The 23,800-nt window shown below is 43.6% G+C and overlaps 1 protein-coding gene across 23 annotated transcripts in view; it reads left to right on the forward strand.

Annotated features, from left to right (window-relative positions):
* The window catches only part of RBFOX1 (RNA binding fox-1 homolog 1), a 1,664,339-nt gene that overhangs the window by 1,540,629 nt on the left and 99,910 nt on the right, over positions 1 to 23,800 (forward strand). For all 23 annotated transcript variants that reach the window (XM_053276061.1, XM_053276046.1, XM_053276045.1 and 20 more), the window contains 4 exons: positions 1,280 to 1,333; positions 8,241 to 8,333; positions 10,186 to 10,246; positions 20,529 to 20,582. In XM_053276061.1, the coding sequence (XP_053132036.1) occupies positions 1,280 to 1,333; positions 8,241 to 8,333; positions 10,186 to 10,246; positions 20,529 to 20,582 (262 nt within the window). The remainder of the gene's footprint in view (positions 1 to 1,279; positions 1,334 to 8,240; positions 8,334 to 10,185; positions 10,247 to 20,528; positions 20,583 to 23,800) is intronic.

Here is a 23,800-nt window from a genome sequence, read left to right on the forward strand (position 1 = left end):
TGGCTTGTTCATAGTAAGTGGTACTCTAGAGTATCAGTGCCCTTTGCTTAGCTCTGAACCCTTTCCTTAGCTCAGAGCCCTTTGCTTAGCTCAGTGCCCTTTGCTTAGCTCTGAACTCTTTGCTTAGCTTGGAGCCCAATGCTTTGCTCGGAGCCCTTTGCTTAGCTTAGTGCCCTTTGCTTAGCTCGGAGCCCTTTGCTTAGCTCTGAACTCTTTGCTTAGCTTGGAGCCCTATGCTTAGCTCGGAGCCCTATGCTTAGCTTAGTGCCCTTTGTTTAGCTTAGTGCCCTTTGCTTAGCTCAGTGCCCTTTGCTTAGCTTGGAGCCCTTGGCTTAGCTTGGAGCCCTTTGCTTAGCTCAGTGCCCTTTGCTTAGCTCTGAACCCTTTGCTTAGCTTGGAGCCCTTTGCTTAGCTCAGTGCCCTTGCTTAGCCCTGGGCAGCACCATGCTGCTTGATTAAAACAGATCAATGTGCTTTGATTTCTACTGAGTTAAAAACAGCACTTGTTCTAAAACCGAGGTTGATTTCTCCACTACCTCACCAAGGCAAGAACTAGAGTCTGCTGACATGGGATTTTCTCTGTGTTCTGGTTCAACATAGGAAGACAGGAGGTTCCCGTCTGCCGAATCAGACCCTTGGTCCATGTAGCTTAGTTTTGTCTACCCAGACTGGCAGCGGCTTCTCCAAGACTGCAAGCAGGAGTCTCTCTCAGCCGTATCTTGGAGAGGCTGCCAGGGAGGGAACTTGGAACCTTCTGCAAGTAGATGCTCTTCCCAGAGCGGCTCCATCCCTGAAGGGGTCGATCTTACACTGCTCACACATGTAGTCTCCCATTCAGATGCAAGCCAGGGTAGACCCTGCTTAGCAATGGGGACATGTCATGCTTGCTACCACAAGACCAGCTCTCCTCCCATAGACTGGGCAGGCTGAGCATTTTGTGGGCAAAGTCATAGTGTCTGGTGTCGCTGAAGCTGATAAAAGGCACTTTTATCACTCTGAGCCCCAGAGGCCACTTGGGCCTCTAGTGACTATGCAGGATCGATGAGCACCCCAAAACTGTGAACCTGGTCCTTCGGGGGTAATGCAACCCCACCTAGAGCAGGCTCTGGATTATTCAGATTCTCTGATATGTTTTTAATTCACTGCTTTTCAGAATGTGGATATATTTTCCTGTGATATAAAAAATCACAGGAATCTTCGTGTGGTGTAGGTTTAAATGGTCCTCGCTGATTTGATTTGATTTTTAATGTGCTCATGTGACTTTTTCTTCTCTTTACAGCAATTTGGTAAAATCTTAGATGTTGAAATTATTTTTAATGAGCGCGGCTCCAAGGTAAGCAGTTGAAAATACACCTGTGGAAATGTGTTATTTGTTTAAACTATTTGATATGAATAAGTGGAAGCAACTGTAGAAAACCTTTAAGTATCCACTTTGACAGAAAATACCTATTGGGCTTTTTTTGGTTGGTTTCCCAAACAGCATGAAATTCATTGGCCTCATTTTGAATCCTTTAAAGGGGAATCATTTTAACCATGATAAACTGCCACCAGTTAAATGGTAATATTGCTTCCCGTTTTTAAATATCATCAAGTGTTGTCTGCCGACTCTTTCTCCTTCTCTGATAATTGTCTTCCTCATTTTGTGAAATTAGTTCAAGCTTGTTAGAATAGGTATATATTATCTTCTCAAAATGGAAGTGAGTAATATAAACTAAAATCCTCTGGAGTAATTACTTGATCAAGTGTGGTTGTTCCCAACTATAGAAGTGCAGGTGTTTTCCTGGTTAGTTAAACTTTTCAGTATGCGAACCCTTTTGAATTGTTTTTAATATTTCTAGAACGAGAGAGAGAGAGAGTTTTAGTCTAGACTTGGGGCCTTATAGATGCTGTTGATTGTAACTGGGGATGATGGGAGTTGTAGTTCAGCAACGTCTAGAGGCCCCTAGGTTGGGAACCCGTAGTCTGCATTGCTGGGAAATGGCTGCTTTTCTATATCTGTCTATAGGTCTATAAAAAAGCAGAGGAACATAGGAAGCTGCTTTATACTGAGACAGACACTTGGTCCACCCGGCTCAGTATTGTTTACATCAGGCCTGCTCAACTTAGGCTCCCCCTCCAGCTGTTTTTGAACTACAACTCCCATCATCCCCAGCCACAGTGGCCAACAGCCAGGGATTATGGGAATTGTAGGCCAACATCTGCAGGACGGGCGAAGTTGAGCAGTCCTGGTCTACACAGACTGACAGCGGCTTCTTCAAGGTTGCAGGCAGGAGTCTTTCTCAGCCCTGTTTTGGAGATGCTGCGAGGGACCTCAGATGCTTCTCCCAGAGCGGCCCCATCCCCTAAGGAGAATATCTTCCAGTGCTCACACGTGTAGCCTTCCATTTAGATGCAAACCAGGGCAGAACCTGCTTAGCAAAGGGGACAATTCATACTTGCTACCACAAGCTCTCCTCTTCACTTGAAATGTACACTGCCTGAATCTCAGAATCTCAAAGGACTTGGGCATGCACGAGTTATCCAGCTGGCAGAACAGGGAAGTGAGATCTGGACTCTCACGGGCTTGCAAATAACTTGTAATGAAAACTTGGCCCGATGTGCTGTGACTTGAGTGAGGTCAACACACATGGGATCAATGTGGATCTCAATGCAAGTTATTATCTGCATAGTGGAGGCTACAATAGTCCACTTCTACACCTCCTGCCCATGCATAATCTGTGTCCAGACACGGAGTCAACTATACTTTCAGAGAGGAAATATGGCCAGTTGGGTACAATTGATTACAGAAAAGTAAAAAAGGGGCAGTGGGAATGATATAGCATCAGAAAACCCAAAGGTGCTGAATAAGTGGATGATAGAGATGGCTCTCATTATTTAAGGGGGTTCCATTCTTCCCTATAACCATGAGTATGGAAACCATGAATAAAGGAACCTTACCCCTATGGGATTCTAGCGGTTAGGTTCCTATACACATAAACAATACCATAAAAGTGGGAAGGGAAATAAATAGGAGTAGAAATGAACAATACCTTGCTCTTCATGGCTCCAGAAATGCCCCAGAAAGCTCCAGATTGGCCACATTTTTGGTGAACATTCACACAGAAAATGTGTTGTTTTTTAAAATAGAAAGAGCCTCAAAATGGCTCCATGTTGTAAAATGGCGGCCGGAAGTGACACTGGAAGTCATTTCCGGCCCCTCAGCGACCACATATATAGCCTATGTTTGTACCACGGATAAAGAAACCAGGTCTCTAAGACCTGTCCACAGATACACGAAACCACAGGTGCCAGGACCACAGGTATTGAGGGCTACCTGTAACTGTATTCTCTCAGGCCTGGTGCATTTTGAGTATGTCCTCTTCTCCAGAGACAAATCTATTCTGATTCTCTACTGGGAATTATATCCTGCCCCAGCAAGAATCCACTAGAACTGTATCAGGCCTTGCAGAATAAAGTTACCATCTACTTATTTAGTACCTTTTACTGCTTCTTTTTCATCCCAGTCCCTTGCCCCACTTTTCCTAAATGAGAATGGAATCCAGTCCCAGCTGAAGAAAATACAGAGAACAAGAAATATGTCACCATAATTTTGGTCCCAGTGTCCATGACAGGCTGATGCCCAATCATTGTAGAATGCCAATGCACCTGAACTGCCTTAATGGTATCAAGGACCGTCATTAGGGAAATGAAGGGGCTTCTCTTTGGATTATGCCAATCTGCAGAGGAGGTCAAGATGTCCCCCTTTTAAAAAATGTGACTATATAGTATTCCTCTCTTGTAGTCACACCATTTTATTTGGGGAGAAAGAGAGTTAATAACTACATTAATGATTGCAATGTGGATATGCTTTGCTTGTCTTTTGTATGTATGTTTTTTTGGGGATAACTAAAATGTCAAGTTTGTTGACAGTAGTAGAGGAAACCTTGGAAAACTTAAAATGCAAGTTTCATATCTGTTGGAACATAATATTTAAAAATGGTAGTAAAGCTAGGGAGTATGAATTGCTTCAAGTGGTATACTGAATAATGAATATTACCGTGAAGAGTGGTCCTTCTAATTAAAAAAAAAATTGTGTCTCACAGGGTGGATTCAGTCTCCCCAATCTGGAGTCTCAGATATATTTTGGCAAATAGGCACACGTGCGCACACAATTCTCATGGCCGTGGGCATCACAGTTCATTTCATAGCAGGCAGCAGATGGCAAATCCCACCAAGTTTAGGCATCCCAAAATAAGAGAAAATAAGAGGAACTTTAGAGGCCCATTCACACATTATGTTCAGCATCCGTATGATGAGTGTATGGTGTACACATGTACAGTCATTCACATGTTATGCTGAAAGCAGGTACAGAAGTACCATGCATTTGAAGGGCCTGTATGCAGCTTCACCCTTGACATAAGCACAGGTACCGTCATTCACACAGACACATGTACGAGTGTACAGACAGCACTGTGTCTTAATCAGGCTTTAATTCCATTCATTTGAGTGACCTGTACCCAGGATTACATTTAAAATTAACACATGTACAGCCATTCATACAAACACATGCACATATGTATAGAAACCTGCATGCCTGTACAACGTAATGCCTGAATAGGGCGAAGGTTTGGGGCATTCAGTCAAGCAAACCAGATATTCCCTGGAGCCCAGGGAATCCCCATACCTGATAACTTTTACAGAGCATGGGAGCAAAGCAGTGTACAGGTCTGGCTCATGCAGCATAAAACCCAGCCCAGTCCTATATTATAGCAGAGAGAGAGAGAGAGAGAGAGCTTGTTTTATGACAAAGGAACAAAGCCTGCAGGCAAATAAATGAAACTAGGGAGAAATGGGATAGAAACCAATGTTAGTCTTCCTTCCTTTCTGATCTGGTTGTCATGGGATCAGAAGGTAATTATTTTAACTTTACAAAAAAGTTGGTTCAGAATCCTAACTTAAGAAGGTAGGCGGTAGGGCCGGCTTTATTGTGACTGATGATGATGGGAGTTGTAGTTCAGCAGCCACCGGAGGGCCAGGTTTGTTCACCCCTGCTGGAGGGCTTTGTCAGAAACATGATGAACATGGCCGATGGCAAGGCCCGGCCAAGCCAGACCAGAAGTCTCTGAATGCCTCCTCTAGGAAGACAATACACTTGGCTGTCTTGGTTTCCCTACTTGTAGAGAGCATGTGAAAGAGAAGCACATGAGAGCACATGGAAGAGAAAACCTTTTGCCCTGGGAATGTGGCTTCTCCTGCTGTCAAACTCCTGAAACACAGGAAGAGAGGATATTCTTAGCAAATAGGTTCCCTTGAGTTCCTGTGCAAGCGTCAAGTATCCTGGGCCCTAGTGAAATGCCTTCAACTATTCTCTGAAGCCCTCTCCATTCTCAGAAATTTCCCAAGGGGAGAAACTGGGGCTGAATTCTAATTAATTTCTCCTGAACTTTCAAATCGCCTCCAAAATTGTCAGGAGCATCTTTTTCTTCAGCACAGCAGCTGGCTTTCCAGAAGTGACTTCCCCCCAGCAAAATCCTCATTCAGGATAGCAGCCAGCCCCCACTGTGAGGGACAGAAAGAAATGAGATAGTTTTTGAAGGTATGCTCCTGCGTACCCTTCACTCTGAGCATGTGCTGAGTTCCTGTTCAGTTCTCCTCTGAAATAAGACCCCAATCCACTTTGTATTAATCTAAATATGTCCACAGTTCCTGATCATGTGCAGAATCTTCAGGGCATCCCTACACAGGAATGAGGGAGACGTGTGGTGTGGCGATTAGAGAACCGAAGATTAAGACTCAGGGTGGGAGAAGTTGCAGCTCAAATAGTTTATTCCGATCACTGATTGTGGAATCAACGATTCAAACGATTCACCACACCACACTTTGCGAGGATAAAAGAGACATCATCAAATTTCCAAGTTGGAAGGAACCTTGGAGGTCATTTAACATCCCTGACAGATGGTCTTTCCAATGATCTCATCAGCAAGGATCTTGAGTGCCTCTTCTCCTTTTGTCTTCTTCTTGGCTGATTGACAAGTACTTTCCATTGGCTTCCTACTTGAACCCGTGCTGTGATCATCATGAGACAGCTCTAGAGTTTGACTCTGGCTTCTAATTCTGCCTAGTTAGAGGACTTTTCTCACTCCAGGTACAGCATTTGGAGTCCTTCCTCGGGCTTTATCAACTGAATCTCTTGCACCTCAACAAATAATAAACATACATCTCTGCTGCCTGCTTTGAAATAAATAGGATTCCCCTTGCCAATGGGGGTAGTACTTGAATTAAGGGGGCCCCTCCCCTTACTTTTGTGATGGTCCAGTTAACTACTTTTTTTTTTTTTAAAGACTATGGAAGGTGTGATTTGGCCAAAACTGAGGGGAGTTAAGGCATGGTAATTTTGGATTTATTTCAGAGCCTCTTTATCATAATTAGCTCACCTTTCCTCTTATAATTTGAAGACTAGGAGGGGATCCTGGGGTGTATATTAGCTACCCTTCTCCTATAAGTAATGGCCAGATTGGGATGAATCAGGCTTCCCTCCCTCAATAGTGCTGTCATTTGCAGTAGCCATGCGATGAGAATCAAGTGGAATTAGATTGCTACAGCAAGTGATGAAGTCTGCAGTTATCCCAGGTTGGGCAGCCTATTATACCCTGGTTGAGCAGCTTGTCCAAGGAGAGGCAGATGCAAACTAGCATTGGCACCAATATTTTGAACAGATGAAACTTGGAGTTAACGTCAGGGTTCCTGCCCAGGGCAACGGCTCAACATTTTCAAGGGAAGCCCATCAAGACAAGTGAAATTTCTCAAAGACTTTCTGCAGCTTACTAATTTTATCGTGCACTGGACTATTTCAGATAGCCTACAGCTACTTGATACTTGTCATTTGGTGACTGCAAAGGTCAATGGGCGATATCCAGACTAAGTTAATCATGATGAACTTGTCTCACTCGAATGAATGGGACGTTAGTCACGACTAACTTGTCTCATTGAGTTCAACAGTATGTATTCCTGACTAACTAATCTGGATGTTTCCCAGAGCTCGGAAGGAGGGGAAAACTGTGATCTGAATCCACCCAGAGTATAAGAATATTCCAATAATGTGGACTTTGGAGTGACAACAGGCTCGTTCACACATGGCCCCAGAATCTATGTTCTAATATGCTATGGGGTGTAGGGACAAGCACAAACGTACAACTCATCCCCTTAGAGCAGAGACTTTGTGTGAACCAAGATTTACACAAAACACCCATTTGCTTTTTCTGGTGGAGAGTCCTCCACACACTCCCACAGAGCATGATGTACACTAAACATCCAGCATGTGGTGAGGGAGTCTGAGGTTTGCTCCAACACTCCTACTTGGTGTAGAACTTGCATGCCAGGGCCATGTGTGAATCGACCCAGTTCCAGATGCACATGTGAATTTGCAAATGAAATAAATGACAAAAAAGAATAGCAATGTGAAATAGCTGGACATTGGTCAAATTGTTTGCATTTCTGAATTCCGCTCTTTATTTATTCATATCACGTAATTACATTTGATCTTTTATAAGAGTTAGGAATGTTATGATCAGTTCCAACCCCAATTTTTTTTTGTTGGCAATTCTTCCCCCCTTCCCATTTCCTTTACTTGAAGGACAAAAAAAGTAGACCGACAAAATTATAGATGACCCTAATGTTGCATGCAAAAAAAGATATATGTTTCTTTGAACCACAATGGCATGAGAAAATAGCCCATGTTCTAGATTAGATCTGCATTTGGTGTTGAAATTTGTGCACATGTTTTGGTTTGTATTCAGTCTATTATTTTGTTGATCCAAATCTGCATGTCATGAAAAAGGGATTCACTTTCTTTTCTCACAATTTCCTTTTTTATTATTTTTCTACGTGATGACACCATTCCATTGATTTGGATTTTTTTCCCTTTTTGTTAGATTTCTTTTCCTGTGTAGTGACAATTTAGAGACAAAAAAATGCAAGGTATTTGGTGTTCATTCTTTGATATTCTTCAGGGGATACAATCTAACGGATGAAAGAGAGAGAAAAGTTGTTCACATTGGTTGCTTTATTAATTGCACATCTCAGAATGATTATAATTTTTCTAATTTGCATGTTACAGAAATGAAGCAAGAACGAGAACCTATTAAATTAAAGAGAGAGAGAGGGAGAGAGAGAGAGAGAGACAAGAACATAAGCAAAGAAGTGGTCATTGTCTGAAATAATGATACGCATGTTATTTTCCCCCTTCTCCCAACTGCATGTAGGGATTTGGTTTCGTTACTTTCGAAAATAGTGCTGATGCGGAAAGGGCGAGGGAGAAATTACACGGCACCGTGGTAGAGGGCCGTAAAATCGAGGTGCATGTTCAAAATATTTTCCTTTTCATCTTTTTTATAAATGTCTGCTTCACTCTCATTTGTTGTTTCAGATGCATCATTAGTGCCTCGTGTGCTTCCCTATCCCCTTCCCATTGTTTATATATATATATAGATATATATGTATATATATTCATTTATAGATATATATAAATATATATATGTGTGTATGTATATATATAAATTAAGATAATCTGGCCTTACTTGGGTTTATTATTTTAGGTTTTTTGTTTTTTTTGTTTTGTACTTCTTATCATCATGGTTATTGCTGAAAGTTGTATGACAGAAAGTCTGAGAAGCTTTAATACTTTGCTGTGATTTGAAAGGCTTTGTAATTCAATGGGTGCAATAAATAGATCTGGAAAAAAATATGAATTTGGAAAAAGAACAAAATTCAGTGAAAAAGCAAAAAAAAACAATGAGGTCACTTTGGTTTTTTTTTTTAATTTTTACTTTTTTTGTTTGTTTTTTTTCACTGCAGGGTTGATGCAGGATCTACAGTGGCTTTCATAATTATTTCCAATTTGGAAATGGAAGAAATCATGCCTGAAATTTATCTTAACTAAATTTAAAACAATTTTTTAAAAAAAGTTTGTCTTCAGTTTGGACAAACTTCTAGTTACTTTCTCTAAGAGGGGTTAAACCCTGTACATTTTATCAAAAATTAATATCCCAGATATTCTTGTTTTATTTCCTACCACTGGATCCCCTTCAACACTGACCGAATCGTATTTGTTAGAATTTACAAAGAAAAAAAGAGAAAGAGAAAAAAAATACCAATTGAAAATGCTGTCGTCTTTTGAGTAAGATGTTGCATGTTTTCCCTTTCCATTTTCCCCCCTTCGACGGTAGCTCTTAGGGCCCTCACCAAACTCTCAGTAACCATGGTAACTGTATACATACCCCATGCTGGCGATGGTGTTGAATGGTAAGTGGAGAAGTCCATCTGCCGTTTCACGTATATTTTTTAAGCGCTGATATATACCACGTGGATTTTTTTGACTTGTCGTATTAAGTTTTCTTGATGCTCTCTCTATATATTTTTTTTCTATATCGGTACGCCTGTAAATTTGAGTGTCCGTTTTAAGCGAGCGTTGGAGACACTGACTGGATTGAGGATATGACTCTTGTGCACATCTTACTCAGATCATATTGTGTTAAATAATGCACCCTCTTTTATCCTTTTGTTAGCTGTGGTTTTGAAAGCTTGAATGATTTTCTTAGTTTTCTTGCAATGAATAAACAAGGCTCATGTTTCCCAGTGTTGAATGCTACATGTTGCTTTCCAATGGTACTTCTCTTTGAAAGGGTTATGTTGCACACTGCTCAGATTCGTTTGTCCTTTTTCCTTTTTTCTGTTTGACCTTTAATTTCTTCCCTTGTACCTTGTCTCTTCCCCCTTTCTACTCCACTGCATGCTCCTTCATATGATATATATATATATATTTTAAAAAATTTCTGTTTTTAAATATTTTATTGTTTCAGTGTTACCATGGAACAAAAAGCATGCTCTTAAATCTTCAATTATGCAGAACTTTATAATTTGCTTTTAATGTGACTTTATTAAAGTTTAAAGGAGATGATGTTACTTTATTGAAATGATTTTTTATTTTATTTTTTCTAAAACTGCGATGAGAGTAAATGTAATTATTATAAATAGTATGATTTTGTTATGCGCCTCCTGCCTTTTCAGTTTTTTTTATTTTTAAAGAATTTGAATATAAATAAAATTGCATTTATACATGACTAATACCAATAATGCATGTATTTCATTAGTATCATGGACCTTCATCTCTTGCAAAAATGATTCTGATTCATTTTTCTATGTGCATAGGTAAATAACGCAACAGCACGTGTCATGACAAATAAGAAGACGGTCAACCCTTATACGAATGGTAAGAAAGCTAAATATGAAGTGTTCATATTTTCCCTGCAAATGTGTTTGTGAAAACTACTCTGTAATCCAGCCCAGTAAATCCTCCCTCCCTCCCTCCCTCACACACACACACAAACACACAGCTGACTTATACACAGAAGCGTAACTGTCTTTCTATAGTACCATTCAATGACTTGCATCGTCCACAATTGACAAAACCTTTTAAAAAATAATTTAGGATGATGTTCTATTGTGGCACATAGGATAGATAGATAGATAGATAGATAGATAGATAGATAGATATACAATAAATTTTACTATGCTTTTTGTTACCACTATTCAGCCTCGTTTAAGATTTCTTTACTTCATGAGCTGAGCTTCAGTGGATGGGGGCATTTTAAAATCTTGTCTTTGGGCCCACTCCAACCTCGCTACACCCCTGCTAATACAAAAAGGCTATTCACTTGCTCCCCACTGGGGCGAGGAGAGTGGCGAGAAGGCAGGATTTCACTTACCTTCCCCCCAGACAATTTGCCACAAAACCTACAGCGTGCCACCCCACTCCCCGACAATCTGTGCTGCTCCATGAAGCATGGCTCAGTGGAGACTGGGACTCGTTTTCCCGGCCTCCCGATATCCCTCAATGCACTATGCAGAGAGTGCCGTGCATTGGGTAAATAGGCACCTGACTCGGTATATGCTCAAGCTGTGTGCAGCCCGAAGCATACACACAACCGTTTACTTGGGTGGAAGGCTGCACTGCCACCCTTCTACCCAGGTAAATCATCGGGTATAAAACCCGGGCTACCTGGGAGGATGGTGCCATGATCGAAGCCCACCCCGACACTGCACATGAGCAGCGCTACCCAGTTAGGGCTTCCCGAACCTGAGCAGGGCTGCTCATGTGAACAGCCTTAACGTCTGCCTCCTAGTCTACGTCACCTTGTACTATCTTCTCTTACTGGCAGCGGCTCTCCAAACTTTAAACTGATTGTTTCGCTGAGATCCTTTGAATGAGAGATCCTGGGAGCCGAAGCTGCACTCTGTTGCATGCAAGGGGGAAAAGTGTCTTTGATCCACAATGGCATGAGAAAGTAGTCCATGTTCTAGATTAGATTTGCATTTGGCATCTAGGGAATGCTGAGGGGAGCAAAGCAAAATTCCACAAAATGAATGCAATTCCAGGTGTGTGTCCTATGGGTAGTGGTTCCACAAATACTAATATAGAATCCCACCCTTCCTTCCCTCCCTACCTTCTGATCATACCAGCCCACGTGTGTTCATACGAGCAATTTGTTATCATTTGATAAAGATCCAGCAGAAGTTTAATGTTGTTTCTTTTGAGATGGTTGAAAAAAATGGCACAGAACTATTTCTCTGTGACTACATCTTTCTGGACGGAAGTAATTGGGTCCAAAGGCATCATTCTCCATACTTCGGCATACAGCAGAAACAAGAGGAATTTGGGATAGCCATTATTTTTGTCGTTGTCAGACAGATAAAGCATAGAGTACTAGTCTTGGTTTCGTTCCAATTGAAGTATTCATGCAGACATTCCAGCAAAGCAAAACTGTCCTGTTGAAATGAAGGTAATGCAGGGATAAATGACCGCCATTGGTAAAGGGAAGGGCAAATTTAGATACGCAGACGTGTTATACCCATTTAGTTGTACATACAGTTAAAGTGAAAAGCTGCATTCTACCATTATGAGCCGCGAGAATGCTATCAGTCATAACATCCAAACCATCTGTCCAATTTGCCTGGATTTTGGCACGGGCCAGTGAGGTGACGAATGCCACCAGCTGTCCAAATCTGCGCAGCTCTCTTGAGAAGCAGATGATCAAGACAGAGCTGTTTGAAAATTGACCCCTCAGAAGCCATTTTGCACATGTGAGCAACTTCTGTTCAACTAAGGGAAACCTATCTTTTGCTGCTTCCCCCATGCCTTCTCCCTTTAAATGTATCCAAATTTGGGTCTATAGTCAGATGCCTTTAAAAAAAAACAAAAAAAAAACCCCTGTTCAGTATTTTTCAGGCTATTAGTTTTTGCAGTTCCCCATTATAACAAGGTAATCAACTGATGGTGCAGATCACAGCACATGATTGAGTCCCCCAGCAACAATCTTTTGCCTTTCTCTTGAGCTGTGTGTACCAGCCATGCCAGCAGAGCTGTGTGCCCAACTTGACCCGCACGAAGAGCGGAGATTGCTGTTCGGCCGAGTGCCTTACAGTGCAGTCCTTTTCATGTTTACTCCAGAGTCAGCACTACTGTTAGTAACAGGGTCCCAATGGAAAGATCCCTGTAAAAACAGAGGGAAGAGTGGAGGGAAAAAAACTTCTTAAACCAGGGGGGGCAGGATAATGGAACGGTCCTTGTAAAAAAGGAGGGGTAGTAATGGGAAGATTTGTTTGTTTGTTTGTTTTTAAAAAGGGAGGGAATAATGGAAAGATCCATCTAAAATTTAGAGTGGTAATATCCCTGTTTGAAATGGGAGGGGAATTAATGCAAAACTCTCTTTGAAAACACAGTAGGAAACAAAGAAAACATCCTTTGAATAAACAAAGGAATGGAATAACAGAACGATCCTTGATAATGGTGGGGGGAAGGAATCTGAACTGATCACACACACTGTGCTCATATAACTCTGACATTATCCACATGAAGGAGAATGGGCCATGCATTATTCAATATACATACATATATCTCATAAATACCGCCTATTCATAGTCTCTCATTATGGAATCACTTGATCACGTGATTTAGATCATGTGATAAGATTACATAATGAGACAATATGACCATAGATGGGGCTTCTATGGTTTTAATCAAGAATCCATATATGAAGGCTTTGGTTTAAATTTGTTCACACAGGCCTATTGCTGAGAAGTTATTTCAAAAATGACTTTTCATGCTTTATGCAAGAAAAGGGAAGTTCAGCTGGCTATACTCTAACCAGCAGGCCCTGCTTAGCGAAGGGGACAATTCTACCACAAAACCAGCTCTCTCCCCCTTCATTTCTCCCTTTCCTTTCAGCCCTTGAACAATGCTTTTGAAAGCTTCGGAATCGGGTGTATCAAAACTTTCCATTTGGCGCGGATACTATTTCCAATAATCCTTTAGCTTTCAGACTGAAGATCTTATTTCCCTGACTCTTCTCCGCATAATAATAATTTTTAAAAAGACACCAAGGGAACTTAACACAGCTGATCAATAACAACAGCTTTCCATAGGCAGCAGAGGCAGGGCGTCAGCCGTGAAATAAAATTGACCTTATTTCTTTTCCTACATTGCAGAGCTCATTAGCGAGATGGTTTTCGTTGTCAAAAGTGGGGCAAAGGGAAGCGGGCAGCTTTATTTTTTAATGATTCTGTCATATTTATCTCTCCCAGCCACAGCAAAATGAAAAATAAAATAAAGTAAGAGTTCTCAGTTTGACATACAATTATTAAGTGAGTTATGGTAAATCATGGGGAAGAGTGCTCTGAAATTACACCCCATCCTCCGTCAGGGAGGAAACTATTGCCTACCACCCTCACTACACCACCCTTCATTTTGAATATGCTTTGTCCCAGAAATGCAGGGAACATCTTGTGATTCTGCCCAAGCATTCCGTAAATACTAGTATGAGCGATCTCCCATGGCTCCCATTGGATTAGCTCAGAAATAAGACAAGCTACTTCCCGAAGGAACAGGTAATGGCTTGGCTTGTTTCTGAGCCAATCCAAAGTTGGCCTCTAACCTCTCACCATTCAGCTTCAAATTCATCAGTGGCAGCTAGTGATCAAGGCCTGCAAGGCTCTATAACCCCCCTGGTTGCAAAAGATTGGAAAAGAACCTAACTTAGTGGCAGAGCACCTGCTTTGAACACAGAAAGTCCCGGGTTCAATCCCTGGCACCATCTCCAGGTAGGGCTGGGAAAGGCTCCTGCCTGAAACCCTGGAGAGTCTGTGCCCATCAGTGTAGACAAAACTGAGCTAGATGGACCAGTGGTCTGGCTCAGTAGACGGCAGCTTCCTATGTTCCTATGTTCCTATGCATCTCCAAGGTAGGCTTGAGAGAGACCTCCTGCCTGCAATGTTGGAGAAGCCGGCGCCACTGCCAGTCTGCATAGACCAAGCCTGCTCAATTTAGGCCCCCAAGCTGTTTTGGGACTCTAACTCACATAATCCCCAGCCACAGTGGCCAATAGCCAGGGATTATGGGAGTTGTAGGCCAACCTCTGTAGGATGGCCAAAGTTGAGAAGCCCTAGTGTAGACCAGGGATTCTCAACGTTGGGTCCTCAGAAATTATTGGACTTCAGCTCCTGTAATCCCCAACCAAAGACCACTGGAGCTGGGGATTATGGGAGCTGAAGTCCAGAAACTTCTGGGGATGCAACGTTGAGAACCCCTGATGTAGACAATACTGAGCTAGACGGACCAATGGTCTGACTCAATAGAAGGCAGATTCCTATGTTCCTATGACAGCTGCCTTGCCAAGGGAAGGCTCATCTGTAAAACACATCTTTGCCCCTTACAATGAAGCCCCTCGGGTTGTTGTTTGTCCCACATAGGCAACCCAGGGTTGTCCCAGGCTTTCAACTTTCCTTATTTTTTTAAAATAAAAATGCAATCAGACCAAGAGACCACAATGAGTTTTCCCCACTTTCTCCCTCCTGAATTTTGCTCCTTTACCTCCCCAAACTGAAAGGAGGAACATTTCCTCTTTTCTTCATCCCCTCTCCATATCCTGAGAAAGGGAAGAGATTTCATAGCCAAAACCATTTATTTTGGCAGATGATCTGTGAAAGCTCAGTTTCACTGGAATGACACAGCTTTTTGTTGTACTCAAAAGCAAAGCAAAACGGTGTGGCATCTTTGCAGCAACTGGAAGGAAGGAAGGGAATACTGAGCATCAAAGGGCAGCTGCACCAATTTTTGAACTTGCCTAGGACAGGTTATCTGTGGTTGCATATTGGACTTGGCTTACATGCTTGTGTGTGTATTTATATATTTATTGTCAGATTTGTATACCACCTTTCATTAAAATAATCCCAAGTCTTATAATGGTAGAATGCAGTTTCGACCCTTAGCTACACCTTAGTCCTTGCATAATTCCACTCTTCTTCCTATACAGATCTCAAGATGGAATTAGAATTTCCTAAGCAATCTCTTATCCTCCACTATACCTCCAGCAAGATTGCAGCATTACCTGCTACTACTATGAATATTTAAATATTGCTTCTCAACAAAAGTTCTCAAAGTGGTTTATCTAGAAAAATCATAACTAAAGATACTTGCCCTTGGAACCTCCAGGTTCCACAATATTGACTTATTTACTTCTTTGTGTAACTGATATCTCACCTTTTCATCCCGAATGGGACACTCAATGTGACTGATGGGTTTTTTTTGGAAAAGTTAAATACAATACAATGAAAACCTGATAGCCAATACTAACCCCATTTGGAGTCCCCCACTACCACTTTGAAGACCCCCAAGCTTTGTTTTTTAAACAAATTTAAAAAATACCTGCCGCCACCCCGCTGCTGCTCCTGTCTGGGGGGGGGGGCTCCAAATGTTCTACCACACCAATATTTGCCATTTGCATGGCAGGGGTGGGGGGGGTGAGCTGAGCAGGCCTCCCCATGGTGGTGGCGGCAGGCACAGCAGCTGGTGGGCCTGTCCGTCTGGGTGTGCCTGCATCCACCGCTACCATGGGGGAAGCCTGCTCAACTCATGCCCCCAGCCCTGCAAATGGCAAGTATTGGGGCAGCCGGGCAGCCGTGGGTGCGTTGTAGCAGCGTGGGGGGGCGTGGGAAATTGGTGGGGCTTTGGGGAGGCCACCCAGAGCATTTGGATCCCCCACCCCAGAAGCAGGAGGCCACGGACCAGCTCCTCAAGGTCCATGGCTAAGAGCACCTCTGCCCACCTTCCAGATATAAAAGAATGCAGAGCAAAAGCCCAGCAGAGGGAAACAACCATGCCTGGGAGAGTTATATACACAGTTAAACAACAACATCAACAACCCAACTACAGTCAGACAACAGGTAGACCAAAGATTTGCCTAAATAAAATATTTCTTAACTAAATGTTGGAAAAAGAAAAAGAGGCGGGGCTAAACCTGGTCACAGGGTTTCTCCTCTTCTTTTTGCTGTGTGATATTTGTGGGGAGTTTGTTGAATCCTGGAATCAGGAGTTGGCAGGGGACTGCTGACTCCTCTCTGAACAGTGGTGGCTGGTGCAGGCGCCGCACCAGTGTGTGTGTGTGTGTGTGTGTGTGTGTGTGTGTGTGTGTGTGTGTGGCAGGAAGCACCTTTAGGTGTACCTTATTCCATAATTCAGGATCGGGCCCCCAGAGGGGGTAAGTGTAATTTTAAAAAAATAATTTGAATTGTGAACCTCCCCGGGGGAGGGTTCGGTCTGGGAGCAGGTGATTCGGTTTGACCCCAAACAGTCGAACCGAACTAGTTCACACATCCCTACATGGCAGCGCTGTCTGCTCCACCCAGGGCTGGCCCTTTCATGAGGCACAGTGAGACAGTCACCTCAGGCAGCAGATTGTTGGGGCCAACAGGGTGACAAGATGCTTCCAGCATTCAGAGCAGCTCTTTGGGACTGATCTGACCATTGCAAACTTTTCCAGGAGCACCTCTCCTCACAGTCCAAACAAAGCTTGCAAGAAGCAGGAGGAGATCAGAGGAGGCTGCTAACAGTTCTCCCTCCACCCCACCAGTGTTCCCTGTAACAGGGATTCTCCGATGTTGTTGACTACAACTCCCAGCAATCCCTTTGGCTGGGGATTCTGGGAGTTGTAGCCGTCAACATCTGGGAATCCATGTTACAGGGAACACTGTTCCCCACCCCCTGTGCCACTTTTGAACTTTGCAAGGATTGGGTCTGAAAGGCAACTGGCCCCCTCCAGGGGTGTGGAGACAGACAATGTTCATTCGCTTCAGGTGTCACAATTCCTTGGGACGTACCTGGTTCCACCTGAGAATGGTCTCTGGCAAGGTGTCTTTCCTAGCTGAGATTCGTTTTTAACTGGTGAAGCCACAGACTGAATGTGGGATATTCTGCATGCAACGTCTGTTCTCTCCTGCTGAGCTATACCGCCACCTCCTCCTCCAGTTGCTGTAACCTGTACATGTCTGCATGAAAGACGATTCTTCATTCTTCCTCCCAAACTTTCAACCCGAGGAGATGAGTGTTGTGACAGCAAGACAAATTTGCAGAATTACACCCACGGTGGTGAATTTACCTCTTCCAGCCGCTAACACAGGGTTCCTTGGCAGTTCCTCACTCGTATTATGTCAAGCTTCTCCTCACACTTGATTAACCCACACAGTTATGGGCCGGCACATACCTCATTGACAAGACAAAGTAAAGTTTAATTGCTGTTATTTTCATGATGAATGAAGTCTTTCCTGGGTGAGCTTCACCAAGTTAGATGATACAGCCATCAAATCGGGAGTGAGAAGGAAATGAAATATGAGAGAGACTTGCAGCTGAGATCATCGATCTGCATCTTCCCAAATACCCTTTTCGCCTTCCTTTCTTGGACAAATTTGAGGCACTGTTAACATAGCTTAAAATCCGAGGGTATATCTCAGCCTCTTTGACATAAAGGGCAGAGGGATCTGAAAAACCAGCCAGATCACTCATATTTTGGACTGCACAGATGTGGGGAGGGGGGGAAATAATACAGGCATTCCGGAAAATTGGGTTCCTTGTAATTAAGTACTTGAATGAGCCAAGCACAGGGTTTAGATGAGCTTTTGAAGATTTTCTAGAATAGAAAGGCACTATCCCCCTGGGTACAGACTGGCCCTGGCATTGTAGGGACACACACACACACACACACACACACACACTTTATTTTTCTGTAATTTGCTTTCTGGTGTGCTGATAAAACTTTGTCAGAGTGAGCAGTCTGGGGTATTGTCAAGGAGAAAGAAGGTCACAACCAAGTAAGTAGGCCAAGAGAAGGGAAGCCAGGCAGATAGTGTAGCATGACAACAGTTTGGCCTGATCTCTATGGACAAAGGCATTTATTTCCAGGAGAGAGTGGGGGGGGGGGGGAGAGAGAGAGAGAGAGAGAGAGAGAGAGAGAGAGAGAATTCCCCCCAAAAAAGTTTCAAGTTGACTCCCAACAATTCGAACATCATTGATTTTTAAATGAGCAATCAGTAAAAACACAAAGAAGACAAACCCCAGTTTAAAAAGCCTCGCATGGATGGATTGATTAAGTGCCGTCAAGCTGGGTGTCGACTCTTAGCGACCACATAGATAGATTCTCTCCAGGATGATCTGTCTTCAACTTGGCCTTGGAGGTCTCTCAGTGGTGCTCCCAAATCCTCTATAGTCTGTCGCAGATGGTATGGCCACTGTGCTGCTGTGTGTTGAAATGTTTTATGCTAATGTAATGCATATTTGCATAAATATACCTGTTTTATATTCTTGCATTCTTGTGAGTTCACTTTCTGTTTGTGGCCTCAAGAAACCACGGGTTAAACATACTGCATGTGTGTGTAGGAGGATGATGCTTAACTTGAAATGTGGGGGGGGGGGGGCAGGGGTCTCAAAGACCTCTAGGTCCAGGCTTTAAAATTACCTAGGTGCACCTCTGACTCCAGGACTAGAATACAAGTAACTAAAGCATCATTCAAAAGCTGGCTTGGATCAAGGACTGGATTAACCAAAAAAACATCACAGGTGCGGAGGCTGGGTAGAACTGTAGTGTCCTACCCAGCTCCCATCTCACACACAATTTTATTTTTTTATATTATTTTATGTATTTATTTATTTATTTATTTGAAATATTTATACCCCACCCCTCCAAGACACTACTGCTTGGAGTGGCTCACGCTCCTTTCCCCTTCTCCTACATAGTTGTTTGCTCACATACGATCGGAAATTGGGAGCTCACACAGTTCCCAAAGCTGGCTAGGATGCTTGTCCTGCCCAGATTCAATCATGTGAACTGCCTTACTCTATGCTGAAGGGTGGGTGAGCAGGTGGGCAGCCATTGCATTGGTGGGGATTATGGTCAGGGCCATGATCGTGCTGTGGTCCTCAATTATTTGCTCTCCCTGGGAAGCATAACACCGGAATAGGGCTTAAAACATAGGGTATCAGGAAGGTTTCGTTCGGTGTCTCTCTGTAAACTAGGAACATAGGAAACTGCCATATACAGAGTCAGACCTTTGGTCCATCTAACTCAATATTGCCTACCCAGACTGGCAGCGGCTTCTCCAAGGTTGCAGGCAGGAATCTGTCTCAGCCCTATCTTGGAGAGGCCAGGGAAGGAACATGGAACCTAGATGCTGTTCCCAGAGAGGCTCCACCCCTTAAGAGGAATTTCTTACAGTGCTCACATATGCAGTCTCCCATTCATATGCAGCCAGGGCAGATCCTGTTTAGCTAAAGGGACAAATCGTGCTTGCTACCACAAGACCAGCTCTCCATGCAATGAGTGAGCTGTCTTTAACTAAGTCTGGCTACTGGCCCATTAATTCCAGTGTCGTCTGATCTGGTGGTCAGTGGCTTGCTATGGTCTCAGGTATATCTCCCTTCCATTGTTGAGCCAGCAGTAAAGAGAGCTGAAGACAGGAGCTAGGTAGTCTTTCCAAGGTCCACATTATGGGATCTGCTACCAAGCTGAAACAGGCTGGGGGATGACGTTGCAAGAACTTGCGTTCAAGGCCAGGTGGATTCTTGCTCACAGAAACATCCAAACCTTCAGCCTGCGGAAGTCAGGAGGAACCAGTAGACTGGAACTAGGCAGGGAACTGACAAAAAAAAAATTCCGTCCTCCTCTTCCACCTTGAATGACTCATCATAGGGGGCTCTGGTGCACAAAGCCGGGGAGTCAGCAGTTCGGATCAGAGATGAGCTTGACAGTTCAGCTAAAAGCGTTTTGAATGGCAAGGAAGACGTCCATGTGCAATGAGATTCTGCTGCTTTCAGACATACATTTTGATACAAAATACAGATGGGGGGATGTACATATCGGCACCCTATACATTTGAGTTGACTCTCCATCTCTCTCTTGATAACACTACTGTTTGTAGGAGTTTATTTGCAGTCCAGGAGCATTTTATTTTTATTTTATTTCTAAATTGCCTTCATTTATTGCTGTTTATATTTCACTTTGCATATCCTGAGGACATTAAGGGGCTATGTCTTTGGCCATCTCTTCCAACTCAATTATAGCCATTTTATTGATAGTCATATTTTGCTATTAAAAACATCCGCAGCCTGTAATAATTGTGACCCCATATTGCAACCCTAGCTCAGTTTTGGTTTTATATATTCACTGTAGGTTGGAAATTAAACCCCGTTGTCGGCGCAGTCTATAGTCCAGAATTCTATGCAGGTAAGAATATATTATATATTTTGGTGGTGGTGGTGACGTGGAACTGGTTTTCCCTAAATTGTGTTTTGTCGCATTGCATCGTATTCATTGGATGCTGTATGAAGCCAGTTCTTGTCATGTGGGGATGTGCATGAACCGCAGTGGTTCATTAGACTGAGAACTAATTAATTAAAACTAACTCAATTAGACTGAGAACTTTAAGAAAGAGCCACCATCCCATTCAACTTCCTGTTGGGGCAGTGCACATCCCAATAACCCCCCGCATGGCGTCAGCACACACATGGCTACTTGTGTATTCAGAAAGCAAATGAGGGGACAAGCATTGTTTCCCAAGAGCTGTATAATCCTTAGTACACCTTTACTGGAGTAGCTGGTTACCTATTTAGAAACACAGAATCCAAGAGCTGGAGGAGTTTGGTAAACCACCAAGTCCAAGTTTTTGCTTGATGCCGGAAATCATGAGCCTGTTCTCATAACCACATAATCCAGAGTAGGAGGGCTATTCACTCAGGAACCTGTGGTTGTCTGGGACAGTGGGGGTCGGCCCGACCCAGCAGTTCCAAAACCTGGAGAGCCCAGATCTGCTACTCAGGTTAAAAGTGAGGTAGGACACAAACAGAGCCTGTCCTACCTTTGGCTTTGGTTGTCTGCAACCCCGGAACCTTTTAAACTGTCACTGGGCTTCTGATGGCTATTTTAACCATAGAGATGGGTGGAAAGCAGGGCCAGGGAGAGAAGAGCTGTTGCTGTACTAAGGGCTTGTGCAGTGCATTGTGGGATATTGGTGACCCCACCCCCCCAGCTCAGGTTTTCCTTCCCTCAAGGAACATGTGGCAGCCCAATCATGTGGGGGGTTGGGTAAGTAAACCCAACTGGGGGCTTGGGTCTTCTTGGAGGCACAGGGTTGCGATGTGCCTCCCATCCAGTCCACTCCCATATAGTTGTGAGAAAAGGCTCCAACTCTTAACAGATGGCTACACCTGTAACACTGAGGGCAGGGCTTCCCATTAACTAGGACTGAGCCAGCAATGCTTTGTAGAGATGTTTCAACTTGGATCTGAAAGATGAAGCAGTGAAAGGGGGGAGAAATTGCTTCCTTGTCTCACTGTATTTCATCGCCGCCTTTTTCATGGTGGCAGACTTTCTCCCTGTTGTTCTGAAGCTGGTTGTGGGCAAGGAAGATGGCAGCTGCTAGCCACCAGGAGGAGTGCTACCACCAGCAAAGTCTCAGTTTTGTTCGCATCCCCGGCCCCTGCAAATTATGAAAACTTAAGTTGAACATTTCTGCTTATGTCTTTGTCAGCAACCTTCATCAGTTTGCTGATGAAGGGGGAAGCCGAAACATTCTACTTAAATTTGGTTTCTCTAACTCTCTGTTGTCAGTCACCTTTTTGGATGGCATATTTATTTAGTGACTGGACGTATCCTTCCTGACAAGCCTGTGGTTAAGTTGTTTCTCAGCTTTATCCGTGTGTGTGTGTGTGTGTGTGTGTGTGTGTGTGTGTGTGTGTGTGTGTGTTAGGGATGTGCATGACCTTACCTTACCTTGCTCATCCCAATGATGTACTTGAATACAACTGTTTCTTTATTTGCTGTACGAGTCAATGGCATCCTTTCAACCATCCAGGAGAAAGCAAAGGGCTTGGGTATCAAACCTGTCCTGGGTGATTCTGAGTGTTCAGAAACCTCCTGATTGTAAGAAACACAGAGAGAGAGAGAGAGAGAGGATGTGGACGAATCATTTTGGTGGGTCAGGGAGCGGTACCTTTACGCACAAGTAAAGCTGGTCCTTACCTGATCCTCTACAGGCCCACCGCATTTCCTGGTGCACGGCAGCAAGATGCACATGGCCACTGTGCATGTGCAGCGGTCAAGTGCTTGGTCAGCAACACCATGGTGACCACGCACATGGCCGCTGTGTAGGATGCACATGGACGCAGCTGTGTGGGGAATCCTCAGTGGCGTAGTGCCACACCAGGAAATACAATGGGGTGTCAGAGGAGCAAGTAAGGACCGGCTTTACTTGTGCTTAAAGATACTGTTACACCACCTAATGGTGCAGCGGGGAAATGACTTGATTAGCAAGCCAGAGGCTGCCATTTGAATCCCCGCTGGTATGTTTCCCAGACTATGGGGAACACATATATTGGGCAGCAGTGATATAGGAAGCTGCTGAAAGGCATCATCTCATATTGCACAGGAGGAGCCCATGGTCAACCCCTCCTGTATTCTACCCAAGACAACCACAGGGCTCTGTGGGCACCAGGAGTCAACACCAACTCGACGGCACACTTTACCTTTAAAGATACTGCTGTCCACCCCGCTGAAACAATTCATGCACATCGTCTGTGTGTGTGTGTGTGTGTGTGTGTGTGTGTGTGTAATTCCTACAATTAGGGGGTAATCTTCACACTGAGAATCACCCAGGACAGGTTTGATTCCTTATCTTATGCCTATCCCTTTGCTTTCTCCTGGATGGATGAAAGGATGTCATCCAGTCCTACAGCAAATAAACAAACTGCTGTACTCAAGCACATCATTGTGATAATGAGCTTTGACACCGGATGCCTCTGCCGACAATTGCCTTATTTATTTTCAAATATTTGCACACCACTTTTCTGTTGAAAAAGATCCAGTTTACAGTTTGTAAAACCCTCATTACATGATGAAAACCAGGCAAGGAAATAGAGCAAAAAGCAGCCATCTCCGCTCAGGCAAAACCAGGGGAAACAGATCAATGTTGATTTTGTTGTTTAGGATATTTGTAGACCAGTCGTCAGCAAACAAAGTTCTCAAAGCAGTTTACATAGCAAAAGGAATGAGGAGGCGATTCGTGGCCGACATCCTGAGTAAGGCCGTTTGCACACAGTTGAAAGAAGTGCTTGCGCTCTGAAAGGCTTCCTGGCTACTTCTGTGCTGGCATATCTGTGGGAGGGGAGTGGATTTTGATGGTCTCCCTTTCCCCAGAAGTCCCCTGTGCCACCCAAAAATATATCCCAAATATGTCTACTGTTGATTACTTCTGTATATATCAAAGGGAGAACAATTGGGCAAGGTTTGAGTATTATCTGAGTGGGATCTATGCCTTTATGTATCTAGGGTGATTTCTCCTGAGCAAAGAGACACCTTTTAAAGTGGTGATGCTCTTATATTTCTCAGGGGGAGAGCAACTGGCTCTATCCAACCCCAGCACAACATCCCTTCAGTGGCTGCTGCTG

Source organism: Hemicordylus capensis, chromosome 13, assembly GCF_027244095.1.
Source record: "Hemicordylus capensis ecotype Gifberg chromosome 13, rHemCap1.1.pri, whole genome shotgun sequence".
In the NCBI taxonomy this organism is placed as follows: Eukaryota; Metazoa; Chordata; class Lepidosauria; order Squamata; family Cordylidae; genus Hemicordylus; species Hemicordylus capensis.